Source organism: Rhinatrema bivittatum, chromosome 3 (assembly GCF_901001135.1).
Source record: "Rhinatrema bivittatum chromosome 3, aRhiBiv1.1, whole genome shotgun sequence".
NCBI classification, from domain to species: domain Eukaryota; kingdom Metazoa; phylum Chordata; class Amphibia; order Gymnophiona; family Rhinatrematidae; genus Rhinatrema; species Rhinatrema bivittatum.
In genome coordinates, this window is record NC_042617.1 from 154,538,290 (window position 1) to 154,556,419 (window position 18,130).

At 40.9% G+C, this 18,130-nt stretch overlaps 1 protein-coding gene across 5 annotated transcripts in view; it reads right to left on the reverse strand.

Annotated features, from left to right (window-relative positions):
• The window catches only part of ARID4B (AT-rich interaction domain 4B), a 486,307-nt gene that overhangs the window by 111,485 nt on the left and 356,692 nt on the right, over positions 1-18,130 (reverse strand). For all 5 annotated transcript variants that reach the window (XM_029593836.1, XM_029593835.1, XM_029593838.1 and 2 more), the window contains exon 15: positions 10,465-10,699. In XM_029593836.1, the coding sequence (XP_029449696.1) occupies positions 10,465-10,699 (235 nt within the window). The remainder of the gene's footprint in view (positions 1-10,464; positions 10,700-18,130) is intronic.

The following is an 18,130-nucleotide window of genomic DNA, read 5'->3' on the forward strand; positions in this document are numbered from 1 at the left end:
GATGAATTACTCAGCAAGGTTGAAAATACAATGAAGCCCCACGAGGTACATTACAGCTGTAAAGAAAGTTTCTAAACAGGGCTAAGGATTAACTGGATGTCTATATGAAATAAATGGGACCGCACCGATCCTCCTAACTACTACTGTGGCAGAAAGCGCTAAGAAAGATAAAAACGGAACGCTCTGGCCTGGAGGGGGGCCTTAGACGCTGTGGGAAAACTGTCAAACTTGATGGCTTCGGCTGCCTGTCGAACCAGGCAGCTACACAACTTGGAAACCGAAATTTGTTATGCAAAAATTGCTCCTGAATGAACTCAAATTGACACCGACCTTCCTCCTGCTTCCTTACCGCGAGCAGGAACTAAAGCGAGGCACGCACACTTTTGCTCATAAGTTTACATTCCACTGGCAGAATTTGTAAGGTGTGCAGCATTTTAAGAAAACATATAAAACCTGATAAATAAATAAATAAAACACATCTGTTATTTTTAATGTGTTTTAAATTAGAACCATTATGCATCATAGAATAGCACAATCATTAAAAATACCATAGCAATAAGGGAACTAATAAAATGGTCTGTTCAAAAGTTTACATACCCTTAAATGTTTGGGCTGATAATATATACTTAAGTTGTCACACACAGGTTGAGATGGCAATGAAGGGTAGGTATCCATATCTATGCTTTGTTTGATTTCAAATAGTGTTTCTGTATAAATGGTTAATGAGTGTCTTAGCTCTTGGGAAACCCTTGTGCATTTCATCCAGGGCTGCACAGACTTTGGTGGGTACTGGAGCGCGGGGAAAGCAAAAGAACTGTCAAAGGATCTGCAAACAAAAGTAGTTCAACTTTATAAATCAGGAAAAGGATATAAAAAGATATCCAAAGATTTGAAAATGCCAATCAGTACTGTTCAAACTCTGATCAAAAAGTGGAAAATTATGGGTTCAGTTAATACCAAGGTAGACCAAGAAAGATTTCAGACACAACTGCCAGGAAAATTTGTCAGGATGCAAAGAGAAACCCACAAGCAACTTCTACTGAAATATAGGCTTCTCTGAAACAAAGTGGTGTGGGTGTTTCAGCATGCACAATTAAAAAATACTTGAACAAAAATGGGCTGTATGGTAGAGATGCCCGAAAAAAGCCATTGCTGTACCAATGCCACAAAACAGCCTGCTTATAATATGCCCCAAAACATCTGGAACAAAATAATTTGGAATGATGAGACAAAAACTGAACTTTGTAGTCACAACCATAAACGCTATGATAAGAAGCACACTATCCCTACTAGGGAAGAAAGAGGTAGATCTCTGCTGTTTTGGGGGTGTGTGAGCTACAACGGCACAGGGAATTTAGGAAAAACTGATGGCAGGATGAAGGCAGCATTTTATCAGAAAATTTTGGGGGATAATCAGCCAGGAAACTAGGCATGAGGAGCACTTGGACTTTCCAACATAACAATGATCCAAAACCTAAGGCCACGTTGACCTTTCAGTGACTGCAGCAGAAGAAATTGAAGGTTCTGGAGTGGCTATCACAGTCTCCTAACTTCAACATCATTCAGCCACTTTGGGGAGAACTCAAACATGCAATTCTCTTTGCATCCTGACAAATTTTCCTGGCAGTTGTGTCTGAAATCTTTCTTGGTCTACCTTGGTATTAACTGAACCCATAATGATGATATGTATATAGTGACTTTTGCTGTTCTCAGTTTTATGTAAGGGCCCTGCCCAAAAGTTAACCTGTTTGCAATGTTATATGTAAGGGTTCTGCCCAATGGTTCCTGTTTAATTGTAAACCGATACGATGTGTGAACGGCTATCGGTATAAAAAAGACATTAAATAAATAAATAAATAAATAAGTAAGTTCATGCTAGACAACCAAAGAATTTACAGGATCTGGAGGCTTTATCACATGAGAAAATAAGGGCCTCATTCACAACTATCACAAAAGACTGCAAGCCGTCATTAATGCAAAAGGGGGCAATACATGATATTAAGAACTAAAGGTATGTAAACTTTTGAATAGGACCATTTTATTATTTCCCTTATTGCTATAGTTTGTTTAATGATTGTGCTATTCTGTGATGCATAATAATTTTTAATGTGTTTCAAATTTTATTAAAATGCTACACACATTACAAATTCTACCAGGGGTATGTAAACATATGAGCGCAACTGTATACACACACACACACACACAAGTATATATAAAAGGCTTCTGTTGGTTGGTCACACTATCATGTCTGTCTGTGGCCACCAGGTGGCACCGAACAGTGGAAGGGATAGAACAGCTCCCCTGTGAGGAAAGACTAAAGAGGTTAGGGCTGTTCAGCTTAGAGAAGAGATGGCTGAGGGGGGATATGGTAGAGGAGATTAAAATCATGAGAGGTTTAGAATAGGTAAATGTGAATCGGTTATTTACTCTTTCGGATAATAAAAGGACTAGGGTGCACTCCATGAAGTTAGCATGTAGCACATCTAAAATTAATTAGAAAACATTCTTTTTCACTCAACATATAAATAAACTCTGGAATTTGTTGCCAGGAATGTGGTTAATGCAGTTAGTGTAGCTGGGTTTAAAAAAAGGATTGGATAAGTTCTTGGAGAAGTCCATTACCTGCTATTAATCAAGTTGACTTAGAAAATAGCCACTGCTATTACTGGCATCAGTAACATGGGATTATACTTATGTAGAACCTAAGATATGCCATACTGGGTCAGACCAAGGGTCCATCAAGCCCAGTATGCTGTCTCCAACAGTGACCAATCCAAGTCACAAGTACCCAAACATTAAATAGATTCCATGGGCTTGATGGACCCTTGGTCTGACCCAGTATGGCAATTTCTTATGTTCTTACACTATGCTTTGTATACAAAGCACTGTTGCAAACACTCACAGGCGTGCCCACACAAACACTTGCAGGCAGAGATTCACACGCAGACCCAGACACACACACAGACAGACTCTTATTCACCAGATAAACCAAGTCACGCTGGGTAATGTTTGCTAATATGCTCTGTCTGCAAAGGTCTGTCTCTCATGCTCCCACATACAGGGACAGGCAAGCATAGGCAACAAGGCTGCGTGCAAGCTCACGTACAGGAGCACACACGTTCGTATAAGTGTGCACTCGTTCACACATACTCACGCTCTGGCTCGCATACGCATACACACACAGGCTGTTATAGACCAGACTACCTAAGCAATGCTTTTCACTAGTGTGTGTGTGTGTGTGTACATATACACACAGATATTGAAGTCAATATTCAGGAGTGCACAGAGCAGATCATTTATTTGAATAACTTTAAATGGATAAACTTCATGGATAATTAACAGAGTACCATCAGTTAGGCAATCCACTAAATACAGACAAAGTCATAGATGGCCAGAAATGTGCAACTAACTTCAGGATTGCATTCAGTCACAACCAGACATAGCCAGCTAAATAATCTAACTCGTTCTGAATATCAGAATTAGCTGGACAAGTTATTCTGCTAACTTAAGTTAGAGGCATTCCAGAGAAAACTTATCTGGCCAACTTTTATCTGACAAAGAATTTAGCTGAATAAGTCTGAGGTGTTCAGAACCGTAGAAAATTTAAAATCAGCCTTTTGTTCAGTTAAATCCAAAATTTTGCCAAAATATCTGATTATTGTCCCCCTTATTGCTAGCCTGCAACAATTTGTTAAAACAAAACAAAAAACTAGCTCTCTAATGACAAGCAGGGCTGAATTAGCCATAACATTAGGGTGATCTCTTCCAATGCGCTGAATGGACCCATCTCTCTAATTCAGCAAAACGTTGCCTCATGAACTTCCCAGTCTTTTTTTTTTTTGAGCTTCAGCACAGACACGAATCCTCTCTCTCTACATCTTTTATTTTATTTTCATTTACCTGAAGATTTACTTCAACTAACTTGTTGTAAAGGTTGCTCAGCAACCACTCTACAGCACTTTTCAGTGCTATCCAAAAAAAAAAAAAAAAAGTTATATCCTTGATTTTGCAGAATGCTCGGATCCAAGGTGGCCACATCCAGTAGCTTTAAGGATGGAGTCTATGGCTGCAAGATGTCCATCATGAAAGGCCATGATATCTGCTACAGACGCTTTGGCTTGGACCACGATTCACTAACTGCTATGAGTGTAACTGTATGTCACCAAGGAACAGGATCTGGAAGATGGAGAAGCTTTGTGGGTCCCTAAAAAGTCAGAGCTGTTTTTTCTTCAGAAGCAAGGCCCACTGTGGGTTTCTTCAATTCCAAGTCAAGAAGGAGCTTTTCAGAAAGAGCTTCTCCTATGCAGAGATTCATTCCATTCTACATGAACTGCAAATGAGAATGTTGGATAATCCTCAGTAGCCAGGAATCTGGACCTTAAATACAATCTCTGGGGTTTGGTGTGGTTCAACTATTGCACCAGTCAGTGGTTGTAGTCAGTATTGAAGCAGGCTAAAAAGGCCAAGATTTTTTCCAATCCTGCTCAATGCTCGAATTATTGTTCACCAACTGTACATGGAATAATACTTACACAGCTGCATTAACAAATTGAAGCTTCTGGTACAGTCTCTTGACAGGGAGCAGGAAGGCTATCAAGCAGGCCCTTCTGGGTGCAGAAGAACATGAGCATCATCTTCTCCATTCAGTATACGACTTGTTCAACACCATGGCTTGATCTTCTGCTACACGCAAGATAGCCTAGCTGAGGGCCAGCAACCTACATTAGGACATCCATGAAAAAGTAGTTGACATCCTCTGATGGGGACAATCTCTTTGGGGACAAAGTCAGAGAAACCGTCGTGCATATCAAGGAGTAGCATGCAGCCTTCAGTCTTTATTGACAGGGGCTAAGCAATCATCATCCTCCAGATGATCTTACTTCACTTATAAACATTCCTTCTTCCAGAGAGGACTTTCCAACCTGCACTTCCACAACAGTAGTTTCCCACTAAATGAAAAATGAAGTTTGGCCATGTGAGAGAGATCAAACTAAAGCACCACAGCAGGCTCAGCCTGACTGGTCTGAGTTTTTAATTAGTCTCGATCCTCAGACCTTGGTTCAACTGGTAAGGGGACAAATTCACCTGCTCCTCAAGAAATGGCAGAAAATCACTAAGGACCATTGGATCCCCAAACTTGTGGAGTCTGGATACCATTTGCGGTTTTCCCACTCTCAGTGCTGAATTAATGTTTGGTCTTCAATCCAGATCCATCTCACACAACCCATCTCGAGGTGGAGTCACTTCTCAAATAGCAGGATAGAATTTGTCCCTCCCAAAAACTATGATAAGGGGTTTCACTCCCACTATTTCCTTATTCCCAAGAATTAAGAGGGACTGAGATCCACTCTGGTTTGTAAAAGACTGAACAAAAGCCTGATACGTGAGAAGTTCAAGATAAACTCCTTCCAAAGCATCCTGCCCTTCATCTAGGCAGGAGACTGGATATGTGTCCTAGACATGAAAGATGCATATGCTCACATACCCATATATCAGTCCCATTGGAAATACTGCAGGTTTGTGATGGACTCCTCTCACTTCCAATACAAGGCTCCTCCCTTTGGTCCCCATGATTTACCTCAACATGAAGGTTCTCCAGTGGGGCTTTCACACCCAATAGAATAAGCTGCTCAAGCCTTTGTCACACTCTGTAAAGATTACTTCGGAGATGAAAACATCCTTTCTATGGAGGCTGGATCCACAAGTCTTGGAGAGAGGTACTCCTCTTCGAATTCTAACTCATCAGGTAACAGAGGCAATGGATGCGTCCACCAGCAGATGGGGAATGAACATGGATCCCTTCTATATGCAAGGGATCTTGTCGGTGACAGAATTTTTTTTTCAGATCAATCTCTTGGAGCTACAAGCCACTCAACATGCATTTAGAGTATTCTTGCCTCTCTTTCAGGAAAGGAAATTCTGATCCAAACCGACAACCAAGAGGCAATATTTTATGTAAACAAGCAAGGAGGCATGGGGTCCTGGATGCTCTGCCAAGAGGGTTTCAGTATTTCAAGTCATTGTTTTGCTGACATTCTTTCCAAAACCTTGTGCACTTAAGAGGCAGAAGGCCCTCCATTCACTGGACTGTAAAAGGTCTTTGGTTTATTACCTGAAGAGAACTCAACCATATTATCATATTTCTCACCTCTTCATTTCTTACAACCGTAACAGACTGAGAATAGCTGTTGCCAAGCGTACATTATCCAACTGGCTAGCTGATTGCATCGCACATTGCTGTGTTCAGGCTGGCCTCCAGATCGCAGACTCTGTCAAGGCTCATCAAGTAAGAGGTTTAATTGCTCACTTAAGTGCCATCTTCACTGACAACATCTGCAAAGCTGCAACTTGCACCTTCATGTTCCATTACTGTGTGGACAGTCTATCAAGAGGTGACAGTAACTTTGAGCAAGCAGTTTTACACAATCTCTTCACCCAGTAGTCCACACTTCATGAGGCGGGAGCAGAGGAGTCCGGGTCGCTTTTTCAGTTGTGATTCCCACGTGTCATGGCTAATTCAATGCTGCTTATTGAAAGAGAAAGCTATTTTGCTTACCGTAAATGGGATTCTCTGTAGACAGCAGGATAAACTAGCCATGCTAGCTATAATAGATTTTGTTTGGGGGTGGGGTGGGGTGGCATATGAGGCAGCTGTGCATTCTCAGTATTAAAAGTTTTATGGAGCTGGAGAGATGGGTTCATTCAGTGCCACTGGATGATATCACCCAAGTGTCATAGCTAATTCATCCTGCTGTCCACGGAGAACCGCATTTATAGTAAGTAAACTTGCTATTTGTATAGTGCTTTCCATCAAATAGGATCGCAAAGCATTTTACAAAACAAAACTATGGAAACATACAAAGCAACCTGGAACAACCTTTCTTATGCACAGACTATAGCACAAGCTTCCCAACTAGAGAGGACAAAACTATATTTCCCCAATTAAAGAACCTCACTATGAGCCAAACTGTCTGAAAATTTATGTGCACTCCTATTTGCTTTATATATTGTAAAACTCAGTACATTAATGCCATCATTTTCAGGCAGAATATCATACATCACCACATAAAAAATTTATATACAGACACACACATCGTCTCTAAGAGGATAACTTTCAAAACTGCTTGAGTGCGTCCATTTATGTATGCATATGGGCACATGCAAAGTTGCTACTGTATTTTAAACCAGTGTGGAAGGGTTATAAAATACAAGTACATATGCATGCACACATATGTAAAAACCATGAGCCTTGCAAGTTTGGACTTATTCGGATAGATGCCGATTTATCCGGCTAAGTAGAGGCACGTAGCCAGATAAGTCGGAAAAGCTTTACTTAGATGGACAAGTAGTGCTTTTCAGATTTATCCGGCTATGTAGGCCTGCTGCTACTTAGCCGGATAAATCGAAATATAGCCAGATGAGTCCTGCTACTTATCCAAGTAAGTTCAAATTTGTCTATCTAAGTAGCAGGAATAAGTAACTGAATAAGTTGGAAATTAGCCGGATAAGTTTGCACAGCTCATATACTTTCTTGCATTAATTTGACACTTTTATCCCCGCCATAAGTCGGCTTTTACATGCGTAAATCAGGGTATTATAGAACAGGGGTGCTCAAACCAGCCAGTCAGGTTTTCAGGATATTTCTAATGAATATGCATGAGATTTATTTTCATGCACTACCTCCTATGTATGCAAATATTTCTCATGTATATTCATTAGGGGATATCCTGAAAACGGGAATGGCTGGGGGCCCAAGGGCTGGTTTGAGCACCCCTGCTTTAGAACATGCGTGTGGCAATGAAATAACCAGTATTTATTCTACCAGTTCGCCCAGTCCAGCTGCAGTTCACGAGGACCTTCCTGGCTCTTCAGCATGAAGTCCCCCATTGCACTTACACCAGATATAGAGCAGAAGTAAATATGTGCAAGTAAAAGACGTATGCATGTCACTTTAGCAGGTTTTAAAATAGCGATTTATGCGTATAAATGTTGTCCCTGCCCCTTACTTACATGCACAAAGTTATTCGAGGAACCCGATTTACACGCACAAGTTGTAGTTTTAAAAACAGCATGTATTCACATATGTGCTATTTTATGCTTACAAATACTAATTTTTACATGCAAAACTTTGAAAATTCATACTGATTGCAAAGTCCTGTTTCTCACACTTCTACAACAGGAGCAGGCAGGCATGGGCACACACAAGCTCACACAAATGCGCAGAATCGCACACAAGCTTGGACAAGCTCACGAAAGTGTGCAGTGGCTCCCACACGTGCGCACACTGGGTCGTACATGCACAAACATAGGGCCCCCCCCCCCCCCCCCCCCACAGATACATTCTCCTAAATACACACACACGCATGGACACAAGAACCCATACAGACATGAGGAGGCATCCACACAAGCACAGGCCCCCCCTCCCCCACACAGAAGTTCTTATAAACCAAATTACTCGAGCAACGCTGAACACTTTTCGCTAAAACATACACACAAAACACCCACTTCACATATACTTTGGTGAAATAAACTACTGCTTCTTAAACCTTCAAAAGTAAATGCAATATTACCTTGTAAAACCTCTCTTTTTCATTAACTTTTTTTTATACTGTTATCTACAGGAGGTACTGTTTAAAAAGTGTTATTTTAAAATCTTAGCTCAGATGAAGAGAACAACAGTGTACACACAGAAACAGCTAAAAATAAAGTTCATTTTTGTTCTATAATGTTTACAAAATCACTCTGCAGACTGAAGACAGCTCTTATTAGTTGAGACCTCCTTGTATGTATGTGCACCATAAAGTTCAGAGACAGATTTAAACACCTGATACTGAACATGACAATGCTGAATATTATAATGGCAAAAACTGTTTCAGATTCATAATTGTATGGTTTTTTTTTCTCAAAACTGACTTTCCTTGATGCCACATTTCTCTAAAGCATACAGCACAGATAGTATATGCCATAATGTGATGTGTGGTACAAAACTAGAAAAACAAAGCTAGCTTTTCTGGCTCATTATCGTACATTTGTTCCACAAGCTATAAAAAAGTGGAGAGGGTAGACAGAATGGGGAGTAGAAAGAAAGGGGAGGTCATGGAAGTCAAACCTATCCTGAGACATGTATTCTGACCATTTTACAATGAACCACCAAATTACCAAAAAATTGCTTGGAAATTTTAAATGAAAGAGCCAGCCTGGTGTCTCAGTGGAATGCAGAAGTTCCCTGGTTTGATCCTCAGGTTGGCTGGGGATGCTGCAGAGGCAGCGCTGAAAGTCCCCTGTAGGGATAGAGTCATGGTTATTGCTTAAAGGGCGACACCTGGTGGCCATTCCTGGTGCATTCCCCTACTCACCCAACATGCAGGCTAGGCATGTCGAGTGAGTAGGAGAATATTAAATAAGGGAAACATCCCCAGATAGCTGCAGTTGAAGGCTTGTGGTGTCAGATCCTGGCCCCTGGTTCCAGCTGAGCTGGAGGTGCAAAGAAGCAGGAAAAAACTGCCAGGTCAAAAAAAAAAACTATTTCTTTTAATGAAAACAGATGATTCTATCAACACTGCAACACGATGAGCTGCAGGAGAACCTGACTTCTCCAAAGGAGCTGGCGTTTGCCTATTCTGTTGCTTTCTGTTTTAGTTTTACTTAGCAAATGCTATTTATTTTTTTCATACAAATGTTTTCTAGGAGTTCAGTAGAAAAAACAGTTAAAAATAACTGTGCAAAAACCTAAAGTGCTACATTTGATTCTGATTTGAAAAACTGTTTTATCATCACTGATGAAATCTAAGTAAAAGAATGCAGTAACGTAACAGGTAGCCAGCCTGATACATATTTATCTACCCTGCATTACAACACCTTGGCAGAAATCATATTTTCTTAATTTAGAAGAAGTTGCCAAGAAATGCTAGTTAAGAATCACTAAATACTGATTTACTATATCACTACATTGGCTCAACATCAGGGTTTTTTTTTTTTTTTTAATTTTTTTAAAGGTATAACTGATTCATCTGAACTCCAATGAGCTACACCCAGAGTAAAATCAAGGAGACAGCTAAGCAGAGATGGGGAGGAGACAAACTATAGCATAAATGAGAGATGGTGGATAATAGGCTCCCATCTGGATCTAAAGCTCAGCGATCACCACCATTAATCACTGGAATTTCAAAGCGGCTACTGGCTCATGAGGAAACCTCCCCATCTGCGCTACCATAAGAAATAGGAAAGATTGGGGCTGGAACCTGAAAACTGACTATTTCGCCATGCCATTGCATACAATTTACTTCCCTTCATTTCAGTCAAGGTCGCTGATGGTATTTTCTTTAACAAACGAATTTAACCAAATAGCTGCCACATGCATCTACATAAACATAATGCTGCATTCACCTGGCCACCAACCATGCTTCATCAGAAACTATTCTATACTATTTCTTAACACACCAAATGAATGGGAAATAGTTTTACCCTAGAAGGCTTAATTTCATTTTCTCTTCTTTCTTGCTCTGTCAGTTGCTCCTCCTCCAGTACTGCGTCTCTGTCCATCTTGATATCTTCCATGTGTTGCTCAGGCTTCGGATGCACTTCCAATCCATTTTCGTTCCTGCTCTCTTGACAGGGTTTGTTTGAAACTTTCTCTGGTAATGCCATGTGAAATTTAATATTAGCTGACCTACAGTACTCTTCAAAGCCATATAAGTATCTGAAAAAATTGAAAAAGATCATCATCATTCTGGTTTGCTTTATAAATGCTGAGGAATCTACGTTTATACCAATCAAATCTTTTACTCTTGTATTATGCAGTCAGAGGCACAAGGTTACTGCTACTGCAAGCACGTAACAAACTGCATTTACTGTCTGGCGAGATCCACAAATTTCTCGGAATTCGCTAAACAAATTAATTCCCCAGTTATTTTATATAAAAAAAATCTATCTGCTTAAAATCAACCTAAAGTCCAGCAACGTTTAGGTACTATTTATGCCTTTCACAGAGACCTTATCTCCTCACCAGCAAGTTTGCTTTGAAAGCAGGAAGCGAAGTATGAATATTGTGAAGTTGGAGGTTCATGAGAAGAAGATTTGGTTAGACAGTCACATAGCTGGTTAAGTTGAAAGACAGCCATTAGTTCATTAAGTCTAACCTTTTTCTGAATGCCTAATAGCTCTCATTACGTGATAATTCAGGGAAATGTGAAAAAAACATAGCCAATTTTAGATCACTGAAACCAATTCCTTCTGGAACCCAAACATGGAAATCAGCCCAGAACTGCTACATCAGCAGTTTTCTCGATATCATCATACTCATAAATATCTTTTTTTGACCAATTTACTTTTAAACTGATCTAGTGAAACAGTTTTAACTACTATTGCTAACAAAATGTTACATAACTTTACCACTCTGACTAAAAAAAAAATCCCTTCAATACCCTCCCTTTAGAGGTGGTGAAATCAATTCTCCCTTTATCTTACAGGATGCTTTCTTAGTTGCTGCTTTCATAAAAATAATACCTGCAAGATCCTTGTACTGCTACTGATTGATATATTTGAAATGTAATTAGGTCATTTAAATGTCTTTTTTTCTAATGTAAATAACCCCACTATGGACAATCTTTCAACATATCTAAATCAATTCAGTGGCCCTCTTTTACCTCTGTAACACTAGGATACCATTTTTAAGAATGAGTGGTCAAAACTGAATCCTGAACTACAAATGTGGTGTGCCAAACACCTCCATCCTGATGTTAGCCACTTTAAGTGAATGCTAATGTAAGTTAAAGGCCAGCATATATTTCCTTTTGGCCTACTTTTTATATATTCCTTTTTTATATAGACATTAGTAGTTACATTTTTTTTTTAAAGATAGATCATGTAATCACTGTCATCAACTCATCAAAGATGGACATCTGAAACTGCAAAAACTGCAAAATAACCTGTTGGTCTTACAAAGTGCTGAATTTGTGACTTTTGTAAGTGAACATGGTTTCAAATCCTGGAAATCAGAAACACCAGCTATCAGATGGCAAGTAACCTCTGCTGAATTGGGGGAAGTTTCCAATATCTTGCATGAACAATGCTGGTTTATTGTCATGGCAAGATTTACGCTGACTGATTTGGAAAAGTATAAACAACTAGGAGACAGTTGCTGAGAGAACATTTACTCATTCATGAAAGAAATTCGTGCTTACTAACTACTTCACTTACATACAACTGCTGCAGCATCATCATTATCATCGAAAGCAGAGAGGAGAGAGACCTGCATGAGAGAACTTCAGGACGTTTGGGAAGAGACAGATGGCACTGCCAATTCCCAGATTCCAGCTTGTGGGTGAGAAATTTCCATGAAGGGTGGGATTTGTAAATGTTGATTTCCTATTTTAAAACACTTTTAAAAGGCAGTCACATGTTTAGGGTACTAGAAAACTAAAAATTACCTTATGGGTTTCAGTGCTAGGTTTGATTGTAAACTGGGAGTAACTAAGAACATAGAACCAAATTGTTGTGCAAAGTGAGAAGGCTTCAAATCAGACTGGGATCGCTGAAAATGTTATAAAGATGTGTGATGATTTATATAAATATATTTTATTGTTAGGAAGCTTTATTACTAAATCTGGATGAATTCTTATTTTTTGTGTCTAACAGTGTGGTTACTTTTGTTGAAGTTGGTATAGGGTGGGGCATTGAAATAAACAAGGAGACATTTATTAGGTAGTCTTAGTCTAAATTAACTGAGTTGAAGAGATTTGGGGGATGGATTTAGGACAATTCACCAGGGTTTCTTCCCTAGTAGTTTCTGCTTGGCTTTTCATATTCATTTCCAGTTTGCCATTAAACCAGTAGACTCCGATCTTTTTAGCCTGCTTTCCAAAGGGATAGATGCTTCCAAGACAGGGGGGTAGAGCTGTGTTTTTCGGTACATATCAGGGAGCTCCAAGAGGAACATGACAAGTTTTTTAAAATGTTTTATTCATGAATGTGTGTGGAAGTGTGCATGTGAGGGTCCCATGAAGAAGTTTCTATTTCTCTGTGGAATTTGTTGTTTCTAGTAAGCATTAGCAAGTATTGTCCCATCTAAACTATATCGTACCTACCTATTTTTGTACCCCATATGCACTACTCTATACTTAATCACATTAAATCTCATCTGTCAGTTGTCTGCCTTCTGCAAAACCAGTGCGTCCTGCTGTGTATTTGTAATATTACAATTTGGATCATCTACAAAAATGGCAATATTCCACCCTCTAGATCAGGAGTGGGCAATTCCGGTCTTTGAGGGCTGCAAACCAGTCGGGTTTTCAGGATATCCTTAATGAATATGCATGAGAGAGACCTGCATACACACTGCCTCAGTTGTATGCAAATCTATTTCATGCATATATTCATTAGGGGTATCCTGAAAACCCGACTGGTTTGCAGCCCTCGAGGACCGGACTTGCCCACCCCTGCTCTAGATAATTAATAAAAATATTAAACTACCGTCCCAACAGACCTTTGTGAAAACTCACAGGTCACTTTATTTCAATTGGTAAATGTGTCATCAGTTGTGACCCTTTGAGCTTCCCCTTCAGCCACTTGAAAATGTTATCCTTAAAATCCGTCATTCTTACTGTGAAAACTGTACCCATCATGTGGTGCTTTAACAACATTCTGATCAATTAATTTATGCTTCCCATAGAACTAGAACCCGTTTTTTCTGCACCCAGGGCAGATATACAGAAGTACTGCACTCCCCTTTTCCCTTACTAGTATCTGCTCTAACATCGTGTTATCTCCTTTATCAGCAAAGGCACAGCTGGTGGCAGCTTCAGCAAAGCAACCCTCTTTCCCTCTCACCCCTCTCTTCCCCATCCCATGCCTAGAAACTCTCTTCCCCTCCTCTCTTTCCCCTGTATCCCTTTCTCCTCCGACTCGATGCCCTAAATCCTCCTATTTCTCCCCAACACCTTGCCCTGCATCCCCCCAATCCATTTTGCAGTCCACTTTCAGCCACTATGTGGTTCGGCTAGTTAGCAAGATAAACATATCCAGTTAACTAGTAGGGTATATTCAGAGGTGCAGCTATGCCATTGAATATACCCAGCTATCCTAAAGGTAGCCGGTTATGTCTAACTGGCTAACTTTAGGACAGCCCTACGGGCCGACCAAAGTTAGCCACATTGGTTAGGTGGCTAACACTGAATCCTGGAGTTAATCACATCTCTTATGTGGCTAACTCTGGGCCACCCTGAAATGCCCCCTTCTTATCCAGCTAAATTCTAGCCGGATAACTAGTTGCAAAATGTATGTTTCTGAAATCATGTCACAATCTGATGGATATGTGTTCTGTGATTTTTGGAAATAGACTGCAAAAAATAAAGAAAAGATACCAAGAAATACTTAAATTTATCAATTAAAAGGTATTCATTCTACAGTGGTTAAAGGTGATCTCTGAAATGGCTGGCTGGGCTGAACTGGAATTTTTTTCCCCCTTTACTACTCATTATAGGAAAAACATTCAAAATCATAAAACAAACCTGCTATCTCAATAGAGCATTAACTCCCAGAACTCAAACAGCAACAACCTTGCATGAAAAGGCAACGCTTCAAATATTTCACCTGGTCCTAAAACACCAATACACCTTCTAAGTGGGAGAAAAGAACAAGCTGGCCTACTCCAGATCCTTGCACAGAACCTACATGATAGCAGAATACTTCATCTCTGTCACACATATAGAACACAGACCTCCACCAAATACAGAATAAGGATCACAAATTAGAAAAAGAAATATGCAGATAAAAACCACATTTTTCTTTGTTCTGCTATCCTCTCCAGTTCTCTCCAACCCACTATCTTTCTGTTCCCTTCAGATAGAAGGAGGTGGGGCAGGACTGGAACAAGACAGAGGAAGGGGCTAGGTTAGGGAGCGTTCTTCTATGTTTTACACTGTGCTTTATCTACTCCAGGCTCATATCCACCCCAATCCAGTTCCTTCCATGCTGCTTGGGAGGGGAGGGACTGGAGTAGGAAGCAGAGAGCAGATCTCTACTGCCTGAGATTATGGGCACTGGCCAGTACAGTAATCAGGGCAAAGCCTTGTGTGCTTATGACCATAGAGAACAACAGGCTTGCTGATGACGCCTTCTAGGGCTTGACCAGGGGCAGATTGGCCTATCGGGGGATCGGGCATCCCCCGGTGGGCTGCTCACGCTAGTCACGTGGTCTGCCGAACGCGGCCGTGACAGAGCCGCACTCTGCAGACCACGTAGTATCTCCTGAGCCGGCCTGGGCAGCGAATCCCTGGGCTGGTCTTCATCGGGAATCCGCCGCTGGGCTTGACACCCGGGGCAGCCATTCCCCCTCCCCCCAATCCCAGTTTGCTGGCAGCTTACACCTTTTCAAAAAACCATTAAAAGTTGGTCTGGCATAATATGTTGCTACTGAAATACTGATTCTTGTTAATTATGCCTGCTGATCTCAAGATTTCCCTTTACTTCTTTGGAAATACTAATCCCATGATTTTTTAAATTTTGTTACGGTAGTTTTTTCCACCACCTCCACTGGAGTCTGTGTTACCCATGAGAATATCCCCGTGGGGTATCATATCATGCCTTCTTATTTTAAAAACTTCCTTTGCATTATAAAAAGGTTTAGTTCATGTCTATTAATGAATATCTTTCATGTATCTGAGTGCTCTATTATATTCCTCACCCCATCAATTTCCACCCTCTCATCTTTACATCCGTAAGTCTCATATCATAGAGCTTTTGGTGTACACCCTAACCCCATCCAGAACTAGGACACAATAATAAGGTCACACCTTTAACATACAAAGTCAAAGTCACCTCCTTTTATCTACTGGTTAATGTTCTTCTTCTTTATCCTAGGATTCCTCTGGCTCTAGCAATGCCATAGTACACTGTTTTGCTACCTTGAAATCAAGACATATGATCTCTCTGGCTTGGTGCATATCACTATCTCACTCTCCATGACATACTGCCCCCTTGGGTATCTCTGTTCCAGATGCAGGAGACTGCACTTTTAGGCACCGATTCTCAGCTGTACTTGACCATGCCTCAAACGTCTTTAAATTGCTTATTTTGAGTGCTCCCTCTGCAGCGTTCATTCTATTGCAGATCTTACTGGTATATTTTAAAACCCCTACGCATATCGAAGCCGGGAGATACGCGCATGACTCGGTGCAGACTTTAAAACCCACTTGGGTGCGCGTGTATCTCCCACTACTCGCACAAATCATAAAAAGCAAAAAAAAGGGTCAGGGCATGGCTGGATCGAGTGTGTAAAATGAAGTCAAGCGTGTAAGTAGTTACATGCACAAGCGCCCGCCAGGGTCCCCTACCATATAACTTTGCTTCTGCTATGGACAACGTGTAAGTCATGTAACAAAAAATAAATAGCCTAGTACTCAGTGGGGATTTTAAGGGTCAGAGGGAATAGGGTAGAAGGGAGGCAAGTTAGCTAGGTGGATTAGGAAGTCCTCTCCTTTACTGGGGCGAACTGGGAAAAAGGGCTATTGTGTCGGTGCACGTAGCTACTAAAATTCCCCCCCAGCGGCGGATTCCCGAGGAAGACCGGCCCGGGGATTCGGCACCCAGGCCGGCCCAGGACACATCACGTGGTCTGTCGAGCGAGGCTCCGTCACGGCCGCGCACGGCAGACCACGTGACTGGAACGACCGGCCCACCGGGGGATGGCCAATCCGCCCCTGTCCCCCCCACTTACAGGCGTAAGGTGGCATTTGTGTGCACATGTGCGTCAATATAAAATTGTGCGCACACATACGCGTGTATGTTATAAAATCGCCATGTCCACGTGCACATGCCAGCAAATGTGCACGGGTTTTTAAGATTCACCTCAAAGTGCCATGTGCTAAACATTTCCTACTAACTACTCCTCTGCAATATTACCAAAGAAAAAATTGAAAAAGCACCAACCCAGGACTTATTCCATACATAACCCTTCTCCTCGGAGAGTGAACGCCACTTAACACTACGCTCTGCTATCTGTCACTCAGTTTCTAATCCAGTCAACCACCTTGGGTCTCTGTTTATTTATAAGTCTATGCAGAAAAGTGTCAAAAGCTTTACAGAAATCCAACTATGCAATATCAAGTGCATATCCCTGATCTAATTCTCCGGTCACTCAAGCAAATTGATAAGATTTGTTTGAAAGAATCTCATCTTTGAGAAACCATGATGAGGGTCCTGTAGCCCACTGCATTCAAGGTACTTCATTATCCTTTTCTTTAGCAGAACTTCCAATTTATCTATTGCCAAGTTCAGACTAAGTGGATTATAGTTAACATCCTTCTGCCTAGTATCACTTTTTAGCCTTTTTTTTTTTTTTTCCTATCAATACAACCTAAATGAAGCAAAACTCAAAGAAATTAAAGTGAATGCACACTGATGTTACTTGTTTAAAAACTATCAAGGAGTTTGCAACCCAACACGGATCAAATAAAGATCAGTACTAGTAACAAGTGCTGCGTTTCCAATTGGTCTGCAGAACCTTTCAGGTGCTGAGATGGTCAGAACCACAGTGAAAATGAGCAAAAATGCCACAGTTAATTTCTAGGGGGGGAATTTTCAGTGGTCCACAGAGGGCTAACATTTGCGAGTACAAGTGTCTGAAATTTTGGGCTAAAATCTGCAAAGTGGACTTATCCGCATAAGTCCCCTTTGAAAATCTGCGGGTAAGCGCAGAACCCAGCGTGAAATAAGCACACACATTTACGCCCGCTAATTAGGCGTAAATGTGAGCGAGTAGATGTGCATAAATGCTATCCCCACCCCATGTCTGCTCCCTACAATGCCTCTTTTCTGTGCGCATAAAAGTACAAGCAAAATTTCTTCTACGCATACTTTCACCCCTTTAACACCCTAGGCAATTTTGCAAAGCCAATTTACATGCATAAAACCATGGAACCAATATTCAGTGACAGTTAGCCAGATGATTCTCAAGCCAGCCAGCTAAATGATAACTTTTCAATATTTCCTCCACTTAGCTGGCTAAAATTTAGCTAGATTACATAGGGGTGATTCCGGTTCTTAATAAAGTTAGCCAAGTAAGTAATCCAGCTAACTCTAGTCGTGCCACAGAATAGTCCAACTTATCTGGCTATCCTTTAAGATAGATGGC